This window comes from Sinocyclocheilus rhinocerous, unplaced genomic scaffold (genome assembly GCF_001515625.1).
Source record: "Sinocyclocheilus rhinocerous isolate Xijiao unplaced genomic scaffold, SAMN03320098_v1.1 scaffold1480, whole genome shotgun sequence".
In the NCBI taxonomy this organism is placed as follows: domain Eukaryota; kingdom Metazoa; phylum Chordata; class Actinopteri; order Cypriniformes; family Cyprinidae; genus Sinocyclocheilus; species Sinocyclocheilus rhinocerous.
Genome location: NW_015666547.1, coordinates 38,777 through 52,322, shown reverse-complemented (window position 1 = coordinate 52,322; position 13,546 = coordinate 38,777). Strand labels below are relative to the sequence as shown.

General features: G+C 37.1%; 1 protein-coding gene across 1 annotated transcript in view; it reads left to right on the top strand.

Annotated features, from left to right (window-relative positions):
• The window catches only part of LOC107732688 (neurexin-2-like), a 351,796-nt gene that overhangs the window by 326,373 nt on the left and 11,877 nt on the right, over window positions 1–13,546 (top strand). Inside the window, exons 20-21 of the mRNA XM_016544101.1 lie at window positions 2,304–2,475; window positions 6,750–6,839. Of these exons, the coding sequence (XP_016399587.1) occupies window positions 2,304–2,475; window positions 6,750–6,839 (262 nt within the window). The remainder of the gene's footprint in view (window positions 1–2,303; window positions 2,476–6,749; window positions 6,840–13,546) is intronic.

Here is a 13,546-nt window from a genome sequence, read left to right as displayed (position 1 = left end):
GAATGTAACCATGGTTCCCTGAGGGAACGAGACGCTGCGTCTCAGTGCCATACTTCCGGCATCGTTTTCCGATGCAGCGTCTCGTTCCCTCGGGGAACCATGGTTACATTCGTAACCTGGAGATGATCTTAGTGAAGCATCAGGACTGAAGCTCTGGATCAGCTGAGGGAGGGCTTGCTTTCTTTGCTCATCTCTTGGTATTGCAGGGCTTTATAATGATGTGATTGGGGGTCACTGAGTTTCAGATGTTTCCAGAATTTAATTGTCCTTTTTTGTATCTTTATGATTAGAGGATATTATCCCATCAGGTCCAGATGCTTTTTTGAGTTGGAGGTTTTTGATTTCTCTCTCTCTCTCTCTCTCTCTCTGTCGATGTGTTAGTTTCTGTCAGTGAGAGCGGGATGCTGCAGTATGAACACAAACACATTCACACGCTTCATCTGTAACACTCGTGTGTCTGTGTGTGTGTGTGTGTGTGTGTGTGTGTGAGTGTGTGTGTGTGTGTCTGTGTCTGTGTGTAAATATGATTTATATAATATTGAATTATATCATCTACAGTTAATTGTGTATTTATGTTATTATTTTATAAAATAGTATGGCTCATTTTCAGAGAATGAGTCTTGAGTATACAGTAGTATTCTGGTTTGTTGGATTGGCATGTTTTTTTTCTTTAAATATACACTTATATTAAGATAAAAGTCCTTTGAAAACAGGCCTTAATATCATATGCATTTGAATATTATAGCAGATACATAAACAAGTAAATAAATATTATTATTATTATTATGTGGATATATAGATATTTCACTATTACATAAGGTATCAAGGGCTTGTTTCCCTCTGAATAAAGTTTATTTTCCTCATAACGTCAGACAGAAATAATCAGGAAGAAGCAGTTCTGCCAGACCAGATGCACTCACTGTATGTGATAACATTGACTTAGATGTGTGTTCTGTTCTGTTGGATTGTCAGATGTTTGTAATCATCACTTCTATCAGACGCGTCCAGTGAAATCAGCTCTGTGTCTGACGCGCTTTCATTTCCATCCTTGCTGTACGGATCTCTTGTATTGGTATGAAGGAAAGCAGCACAGAGACGCTCATCAGGACATGATGTTTGGAGCGCATTCATGAACGTCCATTCCTCACACAGATATATTCAGCTGCCGCTGTGTTTGCTGCGCATCAATTCACATGTTCGTCACATAAAGAAATGAGTTTCATCACTGTTCACTGTGAGATGCGTTTGTGTTAGTGATGACACCACAAGTATATGATCCAGATACACCTGCATGAACCTGTTCTCCAGTGTTTTCCACACTCTGAATGGATTCTCTTCCAGGACACTGATGGCTCGTCTCGGTTGAATGTTTCAGCAGCAGCTCCTCCAGCATTTGCATTATTTATGGGAAGTTCAGAGCCCCGTCAGACTCTCGGTGAGAGTAAACACTTCTTTATATGAACATCCATCTCGGTGTGAGGATCCAGATGATGCAGCGTTTCATTGTGTGAAAACTGATGCACATTTACAGTGATGCACTCGCGGTCTGTCAGGAGTCCAGGACCACAAATCAACCACGAATAATGATTTTTAGTTTATTTTATATTTTTATCTTTTTTTATTTTATTTTATCTTTTGTGCATGTGTGTGTTTTGTCTTTTTTAAAAATTGTATTATTTATTTTTCTTTTATCTTATTTTATCTTAGTTTGTATTATTATTTTATGAGTTTTGAGTATTATTTTATTGAGCTTTGACTTTCATTTCATTTTGTAAAAAAATTAAAGACGCATTTACGGTGATGCACTTACAGTCTCTCAGCAATACAAGAATATATATTTTAAATTATTAAATTTTATATTATTATTATTTATTTAGCATTTTATTTGATCTTTATTTTATTTATTTTTATTGTTTTATAACTCAGTATTGGTCTGTAGACTAAGCTGAGGAATATTTTTATTTTAATTGTTTTGTGTATTTTTATATTTATATTTTATTTTATTTTTTAATCTTAATTTATTTCTTACTATTTTTATCATATGTACGTGTCAGTATTGCTCTGTTATTTGAGATTTTTTTATTTTAGTTTAGTCTTTTATTTGATCTTTATTTTATTATTACCATTACTTTCACAAAGAATGATCTGAGCACATGAACGTGACAGCTTTGATATGTGTGTGAATTAGAGAGGCAGCAGAATGTCAGGATGGGTTTGGAGGAGAATGGTGCTGAAGGTCTGTTATGAGATCAGACTGTCTCTGAGTGAGTTTGTCTCTCTCTCTCTCTCTGTGTGTGTGTCAGGAGCGCGGGAGGGTCGGCGTGATCTTTAACGTGGGGACGGATGACATCGTCATCGAGGAGAGCGGCGTGATGGTCAGTGACGGGAAGTATCATGTGGTCAGATTCACGCGGAGCGGCGGGAACGCCACGCTACAGGTGGACAATCTGCCCGTGCTGGAGCGCTTCCCGTCAGGTGAGACACACACACACACACACACACAGACGCGTGTCGCTCTCTCTATCACTCTCTCTCTGAGGAAGACGTTTTCTGTGCTAAATCACCACCTTAACCTGTTTTAATGATTCAAGACGTCACACCAAACCTGTCTGTGTTTGAGGTTTCGTTTGCTGACACTCTGCTGGTTAACTCAGTGTTTTATTTAGTTAGCTTATTTATTTATTTTACTGACAACAGCAGTTTATATTCAGTGTTTTTTTGTTTTTGTTTTTTTACAATTGTACCTTATTTTTTATCATTTACTTTTGTATTTTATTGTTTTGTTTGTTTGTTTGTTTTATTTATTTATTTATTTTACAATATTTGATTCCAGTGGAACATTAATCACATTAAACTCACATAGCAAAAAAATACTTTCTTTTTTTGTCTTGTTCTCAGTACAATTCTTAAATCAAGATACATTTAATAGAAAAGCAAAATAACTTAAGATATTAAGTCTTGTTTTCTGAAATTTTTTTCAAAAATAAGCACATTTATGTAAAAAAAAAATATATATATATATATATATATATATTTGCCAGTGGGGTCATAAAATAATATTGTTTTTCTTTTGAATTAAGATGATTTTCCTGACACACTGTCAGATTGAAATTTTTTTTTTTACCATACACATACTTAATTTTGATGTTTTTGTGACAAAAAAAAAAAACAAGATTTAATGTCTTAAGTCATTTAGGAAAACAAGGCAGAAATACTTGGTAAGAAAATGATTTTTTGCAGTGCAATGTGAGCAGCTCACAAAGAGAGAGTGTGTGTTTGTGTGTGTTTGAGTGTGTGAGTGTGAGTGTGTGTGAGTGAGTGTGAGTGTGAGTGTGTGTGTGTGTGTGAGTGTGAGAGTGAGTGTGTGTGTGTGTGTGAGTGTGAGAGTGAGTGTGTGTGTGTGTGTGAGTGTGAGAGTGAGTGTGTGTGTGTGTGTGAGTGTGAGAGTGAGTGTGTGTGTGTGTGTGAGTGTGAGAGTGAGTGTGTGTGTGTGTGTGAGTGTGAGAGTGAGTGTGTGTGTGTGTGTGAGTGTGAGAGTGAGTGTGTGTGTGTGTGTGAGTGTGAGAGTGAGTGTGTGTGTGTGTGTGTTAATGATGTGAGGAGCAGCAGCAGCGCGGACTGGAGAAATATAAATATCCAGTGACCCAGTTAGCGCAGAGGGAGTCTGCAGTGGAATTGTGGGTAGAATGAGGAGCGGAAGCTTCTGGCGTCTCCTGCTGGCACACAGAGATCCTGCAGGACCGGCCCGCCTGGACGTTGTCATAGTAACAGGCTGTATTTAATGGGAACAGGTTTCTAAGTGGAGGTTCGTCAGGCTGAAGGTCTCTGAGGTTTGCTGTCGTTTACTGTTGATAATGTCTTAATAATACAGTGTGTGAATATCAGCTAAACACACATAACGTCCACAGGAATCCACTGTGGCTTTACAAGCGTTGTCATAGAAACGGAACGTTCCTGGTCTGAGGATGATAATTGTGTAATTACGGTAATTCTGTCGTGACGTGAACACAGCATTAGTGCGATTACAAGACCTGCTCACAGTGGGGCCGTTTAAATGTAGTGTGGATTATTTTATCTTATTTTTATTCATTTATTTATTTGTTTGTTTTATTTTTTTATCTTATTTTATCAGTTTCTTTTTTTCTTCTTTTTTTTTGGTCATTTTTGCATTTATTGGCACAAGACAATGCAGAGAATTGACAAGCAGCAAAGTGGGAGAGATTTTATTTTAGTCTTTTATTCTTTTCTCACAATGGAGTACTTCATGTTCATGTTTTTTTATCTTTTTTATTTTATTTTATTCTTGTGTTTTTTTTTTTTTAATCTTAGTGTTTTCATTTCACGTAAAGTAGAAGTACTTTATTAATTATTATTTGTGAATGAGGGACTCGTTCCAAACCCTAGTGATAAAAACCCTAATGAGTTTTTTGAAAATCTAAAAATGCAGAAAGTTTCCTGTGAGGGGTAGGTTTAGGGGTAGGGTTGGTGTAGGACAATAGAATATACGGTCTGTACAGTAGAAAAACCATTACGCCTATGGAGAGTCCCCACAATTCACAAAAACAAACACGGTTTTGTACACGGTCTGCTTTCCGCGTGAGATCTCTGCCTTCATCACATCACTGTCACAATCAGACCTGTATTTCCAGTAACACAAAGACGAGCTGCTGCGTTTGAAATGACACCGCAGATAAAGAGGAAAGCGTTTCCTCCGCACAGAATGAGGATTTCACTTTCCAAGATAAGACTCTTGTGAAACGAGAGAATAAAACGCCTCTGATGTGTTTCATATAAATGCTATGAGGCTGTTTCTACCGCACAAACACTTGCTCAGTCTCACGCTGATCTCAGATATAACAGAAACCAGGGGTGTAAAAAGTACTCAAATTATACCAATAAAAATCAATTATAGAACTTTTAAATAATAAAGTAGGGAGTGAAAATTCTCAATACTCATTTAAAAGTACAATTATCTCTCCAAAAACTGAGTGACATTGAAAAAGTACAACTTTACATTGTACTTAAGTATTACAACAGTAGAAGTAATCTACAAGGAATAACAAGTACTGTTTTTTTCAAACAAATAGCTTTCACCTTACTTCCCCAGTTCATTAATCACAGTACATTATGTAAAATCATATTGATTGTGTGAAACAAATGATATGTTTAAAAATGCACCAATATGCATACATTTCAGAACATTACTCTAAACACTGGATGAAGCCCAGTTCAAAATTCTTGTTTGTTTTCGTTGACTTATTAGAGTTAGAGGTTTTTATAGAGGGGATTTTGGATTTCTCTTTTTATCACTGCATAAATCAGAAAATACTATCATTAGACAGAGAAAAAAAATCTAATTTAATTAGAAATAAAATGCTAAATATAAATCAGTGTGAATGACACATGAACAAACCCTTCAGTGAAAACCTTCAGAATATAGAGAGGAATTAAACTCTAAGTTTTGGTGTATGCAAGTGTTACTGAAGTGGAGAAAAATTTTTTAAACATATTTACTGTTATTGAAATATCCAGCCGCAAATAGATAAAGTGTAATAAACTAAAAAACTTTATGTATTTTTGTTTTCTTTCCTCTAGTCTGAAAGAAGACATGAAAGCAAAATAGACCAAAATCTCAATAGAGCAGTGCATGAAAATAACAATGGTTTTGCATAGCGTGTCTTGCCTTAAGTAAAGTTAGTACAAATATTCAGATTTAATTGCAATTGAGTAAAGTACAAATTGCCCAAAATAATATGTACGTCCAGTAATCAAGTAAAAAGTATTTTACACCCCTGAAAGAAACCATCTGATAGCCGCCGTCAGAGCCCATAAACACACACATGCGTGATCGTGTTACGTGTTTGAGGACTGTGACGAACCCTTGAGGTCCAGCGCTGATGTTGAAGCAGAATCAGAGACGCATCGCTCTGTGACGGATCCGTTCCTAAATGCTCTATGTATTTACATATGATCCAGGCTTATTTGATCTCGCTAATAAAGCTGAGGGGCTCTAAGCGAAGGCCGACGGGGATTGTGGGTAGGGGATTTTGATTAGATCATTTGCAGTTGAGCTGCAGGAGCAATTAAGAGGCAGTCGCTCTGCTACGAGTGACTTCATTAAAGAGAGAGAGGAAAAATGGCTACAGCTAATTAAAGAACTGACAGGTTTGATTTCACGATGACGCCAACTCTCACTCGGGATGGTTGATCTGCAGCAGACGTGTGCACATTCTCGCTGTGTTTTTATATATGAATCACGATGAGCTCTGCACGTCCTCACCTTCTCTCTAATGCTGCAGGTATCTACAAACGAAACGGCTTTGGTGTGATGCTGTAAATCAAAGCGCTCAAGAACATGTGATCGTTTGACCCCACACAGAAAACGTCTTCCTGGAGTTTCACTCGTTGATGTTCAGCAGGACTGGATGTCGATCCAGTACTCTAATATGGAAATGTTCCTATGTATTTTTAATGAGAACGACAGTAGTTGCTTTTCCACGTTCACCAAGACTCTTTAATGCACTGTAATTATCCAGAAGTAACATTCAACCTCTAAAATGACTCATAAATATGCTTAACTCATGTTTAAAACACATGGTAACCAGAGCTTGCTTGACTTTCTAACCTCCAAACCATGTTTAAAGCCTTGAGGGTGTTAAATCTGATTTTAAAGGCGTTCTCTCTAACCTCTAATCTTTAACCTTTGACCTTCCAGATTGTAACCTGTTGAATTTGTTTGTTCTTCAAAGGGAGCTTTGATAGTGAACGGCTGGCTATTGCTAGGCAAAGAATCCCGTACCGACTCGGTCGGGTAGTTGACGAGTGGCTACTCGACAAAGGTAATTAAACAGCACCAAACCCCACTAACGAATGGTCTGTCTAATCACGCTAAACACATCTCTGGACGAAGTGCAGGCCCATGGACGCAGCTTTTTACATGCGAAAAGCAAACTGGGATTTAAAAGGTGGAGAAAACAACATTACCAGTGCCTTACTACTCTTAATTCATAGTTTGCACCTAAAGAAGTGCTCATTGTGAAATATGTAGACGAATCAGTTGTGAAGGGCAAACGAACGCTGCGATCCTCAGATCTGTGGATTCGTTCTGTCATCTGACGATGGGACTGCACTTCTCCAGAGTATTAACCTTACCAATAACCCCCACATAACCCTCTCTTAACCTCCCAACAAAACGCACAGCTGTTTAATGTTGTGAAACGTTCTAATCGAGCAGAAACTGATTCACAACCATCTAAACTTTAGATGTTATTAAAGGGACTCTATTTCAGTGCCTCTGTTTCGTCTTTGCTCTCGTCGTTCTATCTAAATTGATTCCAACTTTAACCCTTTGAGTCCAGGAGGTCCTAACTAGCTGTTTCATTCGAGTTTCCTGGTAATTCACTTCCTGTTTCTGAGGACACACCCACCCTGAGGGCAAAACTTACAGCACAGCTGGGCGTTAGAAGTCTCATGTAGTTCTAGCTTCGACTAGCCAGCATGTCATGGATGTTTTTTGAATGTTAGTGCAAGAATCAGCTTGCAACATAAAAAAGTAGAACATGTGGGCAATTTTATACTATTTAAAAATGTCAGCCTGTTGAGGAAACTGACGTCGTGTGTCTTATTCACTGCTAAAAGTATTTTTGTCTTGTCTTCCGGCACAAATATCGAAGCATTTTTAAATCAAGACTACTTGAGATGCAAAATGACAGAAGTCTTATTTTCTGAGAAACTGTTCAAAATTAACAACAAATATCTGCCAACTGAGTTAGAAAAGAAACTTGATATTAATGAATCTTTGACTCCATTGCCAGCCGTTTGTTTTTAATTTTGATAAATTTCTCAAAAAAGAAGACTTCTTGTCGTCTGCCATCTCCAGTAAACGTATCTTGATTCAAGAATGCTTTAGATGTTTGTACTGAAAAACAAGACAAAAATACTGAGCAAGAACTTCACTTTTTGCAGTGTGGGCAAAAGTTTCACGAGTAAAATATAAAAGACGTTTATATAGATGTATAATAAAATTGCATAAATTTTGTAAAGCAAAGTTCCAGGTTCAATACAAGATCTGAAAATGAGCACAGAGAGTCATTTGACTGAACTCTCAGTCTGTTGAAGCGTTGAGTTGTAGGATGCTGTCAGTAGATTTTAACATTATCTCAATCTGTACCTTTCTGTAAAAGAGCTTGAGGTGGCAGAAGTGTGTGAGTATATCAGTGTAGTGGACGGTCTGTCAACTCAAAGGGTTAAAGGAGTTAACCGACAGGGAAACGTAAAGGTTAAGCAGAATTTAACCAAGCGTTCTTCTAAACTCTGAGGGCCTCCGCTTCTCTTCAGCCGCTAGCATTTAGTTTTCATTGGATTGAAGCCCTCAGTCATAAACCTGTTTCTAAACTCACATAACCGAATGAGCGCAGATCAGATGAAGAATACGGATTATCAGTCAAAGCAGAACCATCTAAACAGAACGCCAAACTAACCCGCACGTAACGCTTGAATGAAACTCAGAGGGTTAAACACTGAACGACTTTTGTGCCTGAATCCGATTCATTGACTAAACGCTCTGCTCGTTCTTCTGTAGCGTTTGCAGAGGGAATACGGTCCCTTTAACATCTACATGTCTGATGTGTTGATTTACTGTGTGAACCGTCATGTGTTTGTCTGTGAATGCAGTTTGGACTATTGAGCATTCAGTTTGGGTGTAGGGTTTTCAAAAGTCAACATGAACTCAAACTCAGTCATTAATTCCTGCTCTTATTGAGAATTAATCATCAGTGATGTTAGTCTAAAGAAATAAATGTATCACGATAATCATGCAGGAGAATGTTAAGGCAAGATGCCACAGATAAAACCATTGTTTTTTTGTTTTGTTTTTTCATTTCAGTTTTGAGATTTTAGGCTATTTTGCTTATATAACTTGAATTCTTTCAGACTAGTTGAAAGAAAGCACCCAAATTACACATCTAAGTGCTTATTTCATTAGACTTTATCTATTTGCGTCTGTAGATTTTTGTTACAGTACAAACCTTTAAAAGTTTTTCCTCCACTTCAGCAGCACTTACATGCACCAAAACTTAGGGTTTTATTCCTCTCTATATCCTGAAGGTTTTTACTGAGGGGTTTGTTGATATATCATTCACGTGAGTTTTTATGACATTTTATTCCTAAAACATGGTGAAAATGTGTTTGTTTTCTGTCTGTTGACAGTATTTTCTGATTTATGGAGTGATAAAAACAGAAATCCAGAATCCCCTCTATAAAAACCTGTAACTCTAATATGTCAACGAAACCAAACAAAAATTATGAGCCTGGCTTTAGATTTATGTTCTGGACATTTCTGCAAATTAGTGCATATTTAGCGCATTTCAAACATAACAATTTAGAAAACTTGCAATGGAAAGCAGTTATTTTAAAATACTGTGATTAATTAACTGGGGGAAGTATGGTGAAAGCTGTTTTTACCCTATTATAAAAACAAAAAATAAAGTCCTGGAAAAGTATGTCAGGTTATGGGAGTGAAATGAGTTGTGAATGAGTTTCATGTTGACTAGAGGCGGTGATGAGGATAGTCCAGACTGCACCGGGTCCATCACAGCACTCCAGGATTCATGTGGAAAAGGCCAGTGAATGTGTGAGAACGACTCTCTCTCTCTCATCTGACGTTGAGTTAGATCAGACAGAACATTCTCGAGCGGCGATGGTGTCAGTGTTATAAATTCAGGATGGCAGCACCTCCACAGCTCAATGAAGAGAAAAAAAGGGTTTAACAGCTCAATTCCAGTAGAAGCCATTCAGAGCCTCGGTTTTTCTCCCTCGTCCTCTCGCTGGCGTTCATCACGCTCTAAGCGTCCCCTATGACTTTCCATCATTTCCTCTTCTCCTGTATCCGACGCTCCTCCATCTCCCGCTTTTTTATTGTAGAGCCGACGCCGCTGCGAGAGACACAGTCAGAGATTACAAATAACCGCAGCGTATTGATTTCTTCTGTGTTGTTTATTTCGGTTCCTGAAGAAAGTCCTCAGCGGGGAGACGCGAGCGCAGAACACATTTGTTTTACAGCAGAAACGCGCCCGGTGCCGCTACTAAATCACTGCGTTTGGCTCTGTTTGAACACTTTCTCACTTTTAAATGACTCCAGAGAGAAGGAACACAGGCTTTTCTATTAGAGAGCGCAGAAGCTTCTAGAAAAGCTTGTTGGTTTCCACACAGACTCCTGCAGAAACACGTGAGATTCTCACCGGACGGTGTGATTCAACCAGATGGATGAAAATAATCACATGCATTTAGACACCAAAATGATGGTGGCTGAAAAATAATTTCTGGTTTTGGCCAAAATAATTGATCATTTTGACAAACTGAGTTATTTTAGTTGATTCGTGAACAGAACTTCACTAAACATTATTTGAAGTGCGCCAAAAGTCTTTATGATTTGTTACTTTTAATATGAAACAAAGGCTCAGCTTATAAATTCTGTCAATTGTCACTGATCATCTCTTCCTCTTTACTACTAGTTATAGCAGCAAATAAACATGAACGAACATCAGAAGAATCAGAAGTAATAACTTAAATCAATAATCAATCATGTAATCAATCAATCAGCGATTCAGCTGCAGAAAGACATCAATAAAACAGCGAGAGATCAATAATGTCACGTAACATCACATTTACCTCCGGAAAGACATTCAATGAACAAACTTGAAAAAAGTCAGCTAGAAAAAATAACTCTAGAGCCGTGGCGAGGCTACACCCTATTTCAGCTGTAATTTTCCAAATGGATGTAATTTATTAAACAATAATAATAATAAAAGTCTTATTTCACTATAACTTTAAATATTTCGTCTAAAAAAAATATTCATTTTTTTATATTCACACAATATTCACACAAATATTCTTCATCTTCCCTAATCCTGTAGGTGCATATCATACGCTTGTCAAAATGATGATTGGTTTTTCTGTTAGTTATGTTAAAGACGTAAGGACATAATAGTAAAATACGCGCGTTTGTGGAGTTGAAACTTCTGAGCCAAGCGCGTTTTAATCATGCGAATTCAATTAGCGAATGTTTGATTCGCTAAACAGATGCGTTCTTTGAGGAAAGAAACACACAACCTTAGTGCTAGATACTCTTCTCCTCCACAAACTGCGCTCATTTCTGTGCTCCTCGATCTTTACTCTCCTTTGAACGCGAACTGACAGACACTTGATCATCAGATCATCTGCTGTAATGCTTTACGATAAACTTTCTTTAGATAACATTAACAATGAGCAATATGCATTTGTTACAATATTGATTATATTTGTTAACGGTAGGTAATAAAAATACAGCTGTTCGTTGGTATTTTTGTTAGTTCAGGTACGAATGTTAACAGATGCAACTTTTAATTTTAACAGTGTATTAGTAAATATTGAAATTAAAATAAATGTTAATCAATGCTTTCGAAGCAGTATTGTATATTAACCCTTTGTGCTGTATTCGCTACACTTTGCCCACCCACTGAAACATTTCCGGCCTCGCCCCTGCTCTAGAGAGGAGCATTATGATGAATATTTGCACACACACAATATTAAATATTTGTAATATTTTATTACATTTCATAATATTTTCACTGAACCTATTCTTCAATATTTAATGTTTGAATAAATCATGCAAACAATTTTTTATTACAGCTATCATTTAAATGTTTGTATCTCAACATCAAATTAATATATCATTAAAAGTTTATATAAAAACTGTCTTGTGTGCAATTTAAATGGTTATTTATTTCAATAATTAATTGTTTACTAAATAAACGTTATTTTGGGTTTTCAGCTACACTTTCATTTCGGTTTTGGTTAAAAAAAAAATTATGGACTCTACCTGGCAACCACCCAGAACTGCATAACGACACAAGAAAAGCCACCATAGCAACAACTTAAGAGCTTGGCAACGGCTCAGATTTCCTGCATCTGTGTGTTGTTGAGGTAAAAACATCTCACAGCAGCAGCAGTAGCAGACACACGTGAACAGAGGAAACTTTCTTACCAGAACTTCTAACAATTCTAACACGGGTCACCAGGATCAAACTGCTGGATCACAGGAGATGACCTCACACATACACACACTCACACACACACACACACACACACACTCTGTGACAAATAGTGTTTGAAACATTGTCCCGGTGACAAACACACTCTCTCTCTCCCTCACACACACACACACAGATACAGAATGATCATGTTCAGAGTATATATATATATATATATATATATTTATATATATATTACTTTTTCTTTATTTATTTCTCTTTTTATTTCTCTGGTCTCTGGTGGTGTTTCCGCTGCGGGTCTCTGGTCTCCTCAGGCTCTCTGTCCTCGATCGTCCGGATACAGAATGACTGATGCTGATCGTCTGAAAGCATCTTCACTCGTCTCTCCAGACGCTTGACGTTTTCACTGCATCTCTGAAGCTCAGATCATGTTTGTGATGAATTCACACTGCTGGATGTTTCTGTTCTTCAGGGATTTCTCAGTCGTGCTCAGATCCGTTATATGATGTCAAACGCAGGCATTGACAGAGATCTCGTCCGATCGCTCGCTCACAGCGGTGTGATGTGAAAACCTCACAGGAGGAGAAGAGAGGAGCATTTATGATTTTATTACTCAGGATCAGAAAGTCAAACACATTCACAGAGGTCGAGGTGTGTGACGGACCCAGTGTGTGTGTGTGCTCTTCATCTCCTCACCAATCCATCCTCATCATCATCATCAGAGGCAACATTAAAACCGACAGAATCAAACAACATCAGTCTCACAAACCACTTTCCTTTCCTTTTGGTCCGTCTTTCATCATCAGCTGCTTTATGAATATTTCCCATCATCATCATCATCATCATCATTTTATTCATTCTGTCCATCTCTCGTCTCTGAAACCCTCCAAAGGTCATTTCTGCCTGCGTGATGTTTCCATGGAGATGATGATGATGATGATGAAGATGGTGTGTGAATGAGAGAGAAACTGCTGATAAACAGCAAATCTCACTCTCGGTAACACAAACTGAGTTTAGACTTTAGTTGTGATTTGATATTATATTAGATGATAGAAAACCAAATTATATGACATAGTTATATCAAACAATACGATGAGATACATACATAAGTGTTTTTCCTTTTTCTATTTTAAATAATTCATTTTCCTTTTTCTTTCGTTCTTTCTTTTTTAGTTTGGTAATTAATTGATTGAGTATTTATTTATTTATTTATTTACTTTTTCTATTTTGATTAATGTATTTGCTTTCTTTTTCTATTTTTATTTATTTTTATTTTTATTTATTTCTCTTTCTATTTTTATTAATTCATCTTTCTTTTTCTATTTTTATTTATTTACCTTTATTTCATATATATATATATGTATATATACTGTATCTTACAGATTTATTTATTTGTGGGGAAGTCGTGGCCTAATGGTTAGAGAGTTGGACTCGTAACCCAGAGGTTGTGGGTTCGAGTCTCGTACCGGCAGGGATTGTAGGTGGGGGGAGTGAATGTACAGCGCTCTCTCCCACCT